Consider the following 9746-nt stretch of genomic DNA (forward strand, 5'->3'; position numbering starts at 1 on the left):
TAACTTGTTAATTCAGAAAACAGAGCAAAAACTTTTTTCCATGAAAAATTATCTCATTATTCTGAGATAATTAACTTGTTAATTCAGAAAAACAGAGCAAAACTTTTTTTTTTATGAAAAATTATCTCGTAATTCTGAGATAATTAACTTGTTAATTCAGAAAAACAGAGCAAAAACTTTTTTTCATGAAAAATTATCTCGTAATTCTGAGATAATTAATTTGTTAATTCAGAAAAACAGAGAAAAAACTTTTTTTCCATGAAAAATTATCTCGTAATTCTGAGATAATTAACTTGTTAATTCAGAAAAACAGAGCAAAAACTTTTTTCCATGAAAAATTATCTCGTAATTCTGAGATAATTAACTTGTTAATTCAGAAAAACAGAGCAAAAACTTTTTTTCATGAAAAATTATCTCGTAATTCTGAGATAATTAACTTGTTAATTCAGAAAAACAGAGTTAATTTTTTTCCTCAAGTGAATGCAATACGCTTCCGTACATTTCTATTTCAAAATATTTCAAAATGCAATTTATTCCTTACTACACCAAGGCTGATATTTTAGCAACCATTATGCTGATTTGATGCTGAAGAAATATTTCTTCTGAGCCCCTAAAGGGACATGGTGATGGAAAAAAAATGAGATGGGAGGAAATCAAATATTTCAATGCATTTGCGTTCTCTCGCAACGGTTTCACGTTCCCCCGAGAAACTTTGCGTTTGGTAATGGCAAATGAAAAGTTTCTCAAGAGAATGCAAACGCATTATAAGACATCGTTTTTCCTCCCATCTCATTTTTTCCCCATCACTATGTCCCATTAAGGGCTCCATACATTTCTTATTATCAGTGTTAAAAACAGTTGTACTGCTTCAAATATTTGTAGAAACTATCATATATTTTTTTCCAGGATTCTTTGAATAGTAAGTTAAAAAATCTGCATTTATTTGAAATATAAATTTTTCGTAACAATGTAAAAGTCATTACTGCCAGTTTTAATCATTTTGATTAGTGCGGTCAAACGATAAAACAAATTTAACTGATTAATCACACATTTTTCTGTAATTTAATCGTGATTAATTGCACCTAACAATTAAAGTTTTTAAAATATTTGTAATGTTTAATCTCCAAATTAATGTAGAAACAACATAAAGACAGTATATTTTAAATATTTGTTTAATTGCATCTGAATGAAGGCCAGAATAATCGATACCAACTGCTCCTGATGTCTCTATTAATCAGTTGTAGCCATTCAACATTACAGTATAATTGAAAGATTTCATTTTTAAAATAAAAAAAATAATAACTTTTAGTTTAATTGAACTTGAAACAATCTTCACATAAACCCATTATAATAAATGACACATTTGACTGTGCCTTTAATATATCGAGCCTCAACGCTAAGGATTTGTTTTCTCTTGGCCCAGTCAGGCCGGTTTAGATTTTTACTTGCCCTGTCAAAATACACAAAAAAAGTTATTGTTTTCGTTGTTTTTGACCCATTTAACCTTCACGTTAACAGTGCTTTAAGGTTTTTTAGGTACGTCTAATAGGTAGGAAATATACAGAAATTGAAAAAAGTTATCAAACAATTCATTGTCTTCACTGCATAGCCTATTATGAATTAAATATAGAATACTCCTTATTAAAGCTACAAAGGTTATTCAGTCAAGAGCAGTGGATGATTTTCTTTTTTTCTTTTATTCTTTTTTAACATTAATGACACAGACAGCAGCAGGTTTATTAGGCCGCTGTCACTTTAAGACCTGCCGCTGCTGAACATGACGCGGGTCTGACAAGCATCCCATTTTCTCACAACTCTTTACGTTCATTTAAGACTTCATTTAACTTATTTAACTCATGCTTGTGAGGATACTCGACAAAACCGTTTGCATAATTGAGCTTTTTTTGTCCGTTCAAGTGCTGTCTGAAGCGGCTATACAATAGAAAATAGTACTTGCATGCCGTTAACACATTCATTTTGACAGCCCTAATTTCAATTCATCCTTGCTTAATAAAAATATTAATTTCTCAAACAGTCTCAAATTAATTTTAAATGGTACTTGATGTATCAGTTGTATTAATGGGAATATACCAATATCGCCTAGACCTCTATTCATTTTACAACTAGTCATAATTTCTACAAACACATCCTTAATTTTTTTTTTAAATACGTTTGTTACATATGTAACTCTGGTTCCTTAGAAGGGAATTAGACCATACTTGCACCATTAGCCAATGATTGATGAGATTCTTCTTCAGAAACTTCAGACACTTGTCACACCTGGAGAGTGTTCCCAACATTTACATTACGAAGCACTTTTTTTGTTGAGGACAAGCCCAAAATTAGTTATCATAGTGACCAGACTTAGCTAACTTGTAACTTCTAAACAGATTGTCAGCAATTTTGTCAGCAATTTTGTCACCAATTTTGTCACCAAAGTATGGATAGATTCTAACTAGTCTCTCTCTCACACACACACACACACACACTCACACTCACACACTCACACTCAGTGTTGGTTGTTCAGGGAGACTGGACTTAACTTGACCATCATGAGACTGGATTGGATCTTGGTTGGCTTCATCTTTGCTGGTTTGCCATCTTTAAACTCGTGGGCTTTGGAAAACGCTTTCTGTAGTGTCTGTAGATCTGTGCAACACTGTCACAGTATTACATGCTTTTTCCAACAGTATTACAGGATTTATTTAAGGGTCTTACTCTTTACATTTATCTTCCGGCTTGGGTTTATTGCTTTGATTCTGCTGCTATTCTCTTATTGTCCACAGGGGGCTCCATGTTACTGTTCTGTTTCCAGCAGATCTGTGTACGAGCCTGTATTAAAGCTCTCTCCACATCCATGACTTAAATTCTAAAACCACAGCATCACTTTGCTGCATTCATTTTTTTTTTTTTTTTACTAATTAGTATGCAAGATTAGAATTAACACCCAAAAATTGTGTTCAAAGGTGCACAGATTGGATTTTTTTTAAGTGTGTATCCTTGCTTTTTTCCTGCTAATATTGCCCACAACCTCTTTCCCATTGGAAAAGGATGGTTATTCACTTTCGACTTTTTCAAAGTAAATACATAGCTATAGAAATGAACTGCAGTCGTATTTGTGAACAGCAGTTTTTTGGCAGTGACGTTGTTCCAGTTGAAGCCATGGAAGTGAATGAGACTTTGATGTTGGGTTTTCCCTCTAAATAACTCCGTCATTTTGGACTTCTTTTAAGCTGGTCTATTGCCGTTTGGGATGGTGTACAGGCCGTTGCTTTCTCCTTTCCGTTTTTCCTTTTCCCTCCTCTTTTTACTCATTTCCTTTTATTAATTACTTGTCTTTCTGTCTTTTCAGGATGAAACCTGTTAACCAATCAGCAGATCAAGACAGTGGAGAAGGAGAGTCAGAGATGGAACGAATTAAACAGGTCAGAATTGAAGTCAATAAACGAATAGCTAGCCATACGGGAATGTCAAAAATACCAGTGTTTTATGGAAACTTGATTTTAAAAATAAAAAAGGTAATTGCGACTTTTTACCTCACAATTCTACTTTTTTCCTCCATTGTGAGATATAAACTCACAATTGCAAGGAAAAAAAGGTAATAATTGCCTATTTATATCTCACAATTCTGACTTTATAACTCGCAATTCTGATTTATTTATCTTTTAACACAAAATATATAGCATAGCCTACATAGTTACATACACTATATTTGTTTCCAATGCCTTAAATATGAACATTGTTTGACAACATTGGGCATTTTTTTTAATGAAGACACATTTTTTTTTAATCCAAATAGAAAAAAGTAGAAAATGCCAAGAAATATAGCCGTAAAAAATACAGAGAGATGTTTTTTTTTTTTTTTTTTTGCCATATCGCCCAATCCTAATTTAAATAGAAAACAGTTATTTTAAATTGTAATAATATTTCACAATATTTCTGTTTTTACTGTGTTTTTGATCAAACACTAACTATGTTGAGTGAATTGTTAATTGAATGAATTATGTTAAATTATAAATTTTGGTCACATCACTTAAGGTGAGTGTCGGATGAGTTTATCCTCCTTTTAACTTGAGGCACCATCTAGGAATTTCACCTTAACAGTAAAGACCAATCAATGAGGATTGTTGAATAAAAACAAATATTGTACATTTTTAGGAGTTTGTCAGCTGACTAATCTGAAGGATTTGTGAGACAAACTAATCCAACTACTTAATTAATACAATGAATGGATAAAAAAATGGATGCATAGAACGTAAATGATTAAGTTTGATCTTGCTCTTGATTTTTCTCTTAAAGTTGGCATGGAACGGAAGTTACGATCATCTTTTCTTCCCTATCTGTGATGCATGTCTGAGTGAAACGGCTTCTCGAACAAAAAAACGATCTTGAGTTTGTCTATCGGGAATTGATTGGATGGTTGTGGTTTGCTATTGCTGTGATGTCATGCGAGTGACAGGTTGTCCCGCCCTCATGCCAGTAAACACGTCATCAGAGAAGAGATTGCGTGAATAGCAGTTGTAGAGAGGGAAAAAAGGTTTGAGAACCACTAGGTTAAGTGATATTTATGTTCCACGTGGTTGACAGGAGTCCGGTGGCGGTGACGTCTTCCACTGATTGTGCTGGGAAACAATGCAGGGTGAAAGGAGTCCGAATGAATTGCAAAATTCATTCGGTAACAAAAAGCTGTCAGATGGTTTACTTAGTTAATTGATAATTTAGTAATTAGTAATAATTTAATCATTTATTTAATTGCGAAAAACTTTTATACAGTTTATTTGGGCAAAACAAAAAAATTTAATTGATTTAATTAAGTGAATATTGACTGGTATTAGTTACTGGTAATACATTTGTTAAAGTCACCATGAAATTATAAATGATTTATCTGTGCACATCATAATTTTTTTTAAATTCATGTTAAAAAAATAACTTCCCCTCCCTCTTGCAATGACATCTCTTTACTCTTCTCCGATGACGTGTTCACTGGTTCGAACAACCTGTCAATCAAATGAGATCACAGCAATAGCAAACCCTAGTGATTCAACGATCTAATTCATTCCTGATGGGCAAAATCAAATCTAGCCCTACACTTTTATTTTGTTTAAGAAGCCATTTCACTCTGATATGTCATTTCATGCGGACTTTAAATAAAGGAGTTTGTTCTTTAGCATTTAAGTTTTTACTGTGTTATTGAAATTTGTATTGACTACTGAAAGATTTGTATTTCGACAACCCTATAACCTTGATATATTACCATGAATTTGTTTATATGCGTCTATCTGATTCTTTAGGAACTGCTAGAGGAGGTGAGAAAAGAGCTTCAGAAGGTTAAGAATGAAATCATCGGAGGTGAGAACAAGTTTTTCCCCTTCCTGTCCCTGCTGTGTTTAAAATGAAGATTATTTTTGTATTATAACATCTGTTCTTTCACAGCCTTTATTCAGGAGTTACAGAAACGAGGATCTACATAGTCCCACAGAGATGGATGGGAAGGGATTGCTCGGTCCTGAGAACCCAGGGATACACACACACACATAATCACCAAGGGACTTAACCCTAAATCATTACAATTCAACCCAAGATGAGCATTGTTGTACCTTTACCTGCCATCGTTTTCTTTCACATTCATCCATTTCTTTTCTCTCCACATTTAGTTTTACGTATTTAGTTTTCCACTTAATGATTTACATACCGTACACGTCGTCACCCTCACACTTGATTCCTGTTATACATAAATGCTCACCGTAAAACTTGCCTAAGGTTATTGTATTCAGGGAATAAAGCATATCACTTATCCCAGTGACTGTAATGGCCATATACAGACCCGCAGAGCCGGCAAGTTATGATGCAGCACTAAGACGAGACGGATCTTGGAGAAAAAGACCTGCAGTACGCACACTATCTACCACACGTGACCGGACCACCATGTCAGGTTCCACTCTTGTGCTTTCAGTTGGGAGATTTTCATGTCAGGCCTGATTTAGCACCTCTTTTTCTGTATAAGGAAAACAATAGCATATTTAACACATTCATTTGAGGCTCTGAGCGTCATGTTTTGTGTGTGTGGTTGCATGTTTGCGTGTATGGCTGCACTTGCTTCCGTTTATCGGTGCCATCTTGTATGTGGTCACCTGACCGCCACTATCCGTTGGTGCGAAACAACTGTTTTCATAGCTTCAGCCCTCATTTGAAATGTTTTTAAACTTTGTGTTGCGATATGAAATACTATGGCCATGATCATTTTTGTCTGTTGGCCATGCCAAACTGCCTTGGAAAATACATATAAATATAAATATATATATATATATAAGGTATATATATTTGTTTTGAGGGAAAATGATAGAAAACTTGATAATGTTTCTATTTTAATTGAAATAATTGGTGAATGGGGACTTATTGTGATTTATAATGTTTTCTTTTTCAGAGATTGTTATTTTCAGTTTTCTGTTATCTTTTTTGTTTCTTTTTCTATAGAATATAGGCTTTTTACACTGAAATATATAAAGAAAATTGCGTAGAGACACTGGATTAGATGTCTTTATAGTCAAATACAGATGCTTCTTCTACTGCACTTGTGTCTGCCTCGTTTTTATTACCACCGTATACCCTTATCACAAGAAAAATCATTTGAATCTATTATTTAGCCTTGTCACAGAACATATTTAGCTTATTTGTTAGGAGATTTTCTGGTTTCTCTGTTGATTAAATTGTTTGGGGTGTTTCAGATACAACAATGGATATTATAATACAGGTTAACCTAGCATGTACACATAGGATGGGAAACATTGAAGTGAAACCTGAAATCAGCTCTTAAATATTGGTTTCAATGCATAGTAGCCTACATATGACTTACTCTTGAGTTGAGGAAACATATTTGCAGCACATGTATTGTCATCACACATACTGGATATAATAAAAACAAGCTTGTTATGAAATCCAGGAAACAATTTCTTTGACTATATAAATGTTTATTTAGCCGTGGCTAAGAGAGCAACAGCAGAAGGATAATGAGCTGTTGTTTCCTGTTATGAATGGACCCAAGCACAGTTGTCAACAACTGCTATCTCACTCTGCTTTTAGAAGCCAGCCCTGATAAACACATTTGATTTTTAGAATAGAGGATTAGAATAACCTCAACAACAGACCATACTGAGCGCAATAACAATACACAAATGTTACAATTCTGCAGATAATATCTGTTCTTTAGAAATAGTTTTTTGTGTTTTCTTTGTCACGCATGTTTTCCAATTTCCACAGGCCCCTTCATATGGAAATAAAGAAGGTCATTAAAAGAACCATGAACATATATCGTGTTACGTGAATATGATCATTCAGTACAAACATGCACGCTTGTGAAACAAATACACGGCAGATCGGATTAAAGTCACCGTGAAATCAAAATGGACAAATCTTTCTTTGTTTTGTACAGGATGTTGTGCATATCATTATTATTATTATTATTATTATTATTTATATGCTCTTGTAATCGGTAATCAAAAATGTTAACCTCGGCATCTGTTCTCTTTATCATGTATCTCTCGGCAGAGGGTGGGACTAAAATCCTCCTCAACTGACTGAAAACTAGCATTTAGATCCAAGTGATGCTCACAGCAGAGCCGCATGATGTCCAGCTCCACCTCTCTGGAGTTCATGAGCTTGACCTAGTCCAGCTCCACCTCAGTGGATCTAATGGGTGGAGGGATAGAGTTATGGGTAGGGTTAGGGTGTGGTTGGACCTTCTAGCTCCACCCATTACACCCAAATTACGGCCAGAGAGGGGGAGCTGGACTTCACGCTTCACCCATGGCTCTGCAGTGAGCAGCCTATCCAAGGATCTGCCACCATTTAGTTAGCAACGCTCAACTTCCTATGATCCAATCAATTCCTGAGGACAAAATCAAGCCCCGCCCTACAAGAGCTAATACAGTTTTTGTTATCTTTATAGTTATCGTTCTTGGTGTGAACGGGCCTTTATTATTGCAAGTCTCCAAGCAACACACAGTAGTGGTGTTTCATTCCTGGAAGAATCATATTTTTTGGAATGAATAGGTTGGATGAATGATTCAATGAATCACTCATGGCTGTGTCCAAATTCGCATACATTCTAGGTAGGCTACTTGTTTTAAATAAGCAATTACTTAGCGCCCGTTCAAATCAGCATGAAACGAAAGTTGCGATCATCATTTCTTCCCCATTGTGACGCATATCTGTGTGAAACAGCTTCTCGAACAATAAAAGGAGGCTCTATCAATAACAACTGTATAGTTCCATACCGTAAGACTTCATTTGGTCAGTCTGCTTTTTCATATAAAAGTGCAAAGTTGTGGAATTCATTACCCGCTGAATTTAAAACCATGACTGAGCTTAGAATGTTTACTTCTCGAGTTAAGTCTTGGATGAAATCGAAACAGGAATGTACCCATTTGTAGATAGCTGGTTTGTGTATGTAAGTGATTTATATAGTGTGTTTATAGATAAGTTTTTAAGATGAAATAGTAATTGTTGTAGTGTAAAGGCCCAACCATGGACTGGAGTTGAAAATTAGCAATAGCTATAAACTCTTTTTGCATAGCATCAGTCACAGACTTGTTTTGTACTATGTTTAATTGCAATGTCCATGTCAAATAAATGAATAAAAAAAAATAAAAAAAAGGAGGGCGGGACTTGATTTAGTCCATTGGGAATTGATTGGATCGTTGTCGTTTGCTGCTGTAATCTCACAGGTTGATGACAGGTTGTCCCTCCCTCACGCCAGATAACACATCATCAGAGAAGTGTTGTCGCTACAAGAGGGAGGTTAAGTTATTTTGATTAAAGATTACAAGGGCATGTGAATTAAAACAATAATGATGTGCACAGATAAATCACTTTTAATAAATACTGTAATATTCCATAAAATATAAGAATTGTTCTTTTTGATTTCATGGTGACTTAAAAGAACGCTCCATATATGTCTGTAGTAGCCTATGAATGAAATCCAGACTACCTTCGTCATGTTGTCATTATCATGTGACCTATACCAGCATCAAGTGTTGCTTTGCTGCCATTCACAACTCCTCTCCCTTGGCCTCAAAGGATAGTAAATAGTCCATCAGATGCATTCAGAATACTGGCGGAAGTAGTAGGTAATTTGGGTACTTTTCAGCTATTAATTTAGGAATACTGTGAATTCGTACATATATCTATTCATGTACTACTTATATAGCAAGGCCGTAACCATGTCTTGAAGTTGAACATTTAACATTATTGTTATAGTTCTCAACAAACGGTTGAGTGAATAATTAAATGACTCACTCATAAAGACAGTTACTTGTCGCCACCTGTAACTTGCAGAAAAAGCGAGGACCGGTGTTGTGCCTGATTTCGACCCCCTGAAGTCAGTACCTGATTGCCTAATCCCAACCCCGCCCCTAATCCGAACCCTCCCCCACAACTAATCCTAAACCTACCAATGCTAGGGGGGTATAATTTGCCACAACACGGTTGTATATTCTATTCTATTCTGCTGTGATGAAGGAAATACAAGTGACCATTTTTTTTCCATAGATTTCATAAGAATTTATTTATGTGCCTCTTACAAAAAACTACTGTGGTGGTACCATGGAACAATAATGGTATCTGATAACACCATGGTACCGAATTATCACCATATTCATATACAATTGGTAATTGTTTGATCCTCCAATGCACTTCCATAGTAGCCTACAATTGTATTTTTTGAAGATTTTTTATGACTGTTTATAAAA

At 34.9% G+C, this 9746-nt stretch overlaps 1 protein-coding gene across 3 annotated transcripts in view; it reads left to right on the top strand.

Moving 5' to 3' along the window:
• The window catches only part of vaspb (vasodilator stimulated phosphoprotein b), a 57117-nt gene extending 50546 nt beyond the window's left edge, over nucleotides 1–6571 (top strand). For all 3 annotated transcript variants that reach the window (XM_056243852.1, XM_056243851.1, XM_056243853.1), the window contains 3 exons: nucleotides 3353–3425; nucleotides 5292–5349; nucleotides 5434–6571. In XM_056243852.1, the coding sequence (XP_056099827.1) occupies nucleotides 3353–3425; nucleotides 5292–5349; nucleotides 5434–5471 (169 nt within the window). In that variant the 3' untranslated portion in view covers nucleotides 5472–6571. The remainder of the gene's footprint in view (nucleotides 1–3352; nucleotides 3426–5291; nucleotides 5350–5433) is intronic.
• The last annotated feature ends 3175 nt before the right edge of the window (nucleotides 6572–9746 follow it).

This window comes from Rhinichthys klamathensis, unplaced genomic scaffold, assembly GCF_029890125.1.
Source record: "Rhinichthys klamathensis goyatoka isolate OS25496 unplaced genomic scaffold, OSU_Roscu_1.1 h1tg000852l_1, whole genome shotgun sequence".
Taxonomy (NCBI): Eukaryota; Metazoa; Chordata; class Actinopteri; order Cypriniformes; family Leuciscidae; genus Rhinichthys; species Rhinichthys klamathensis.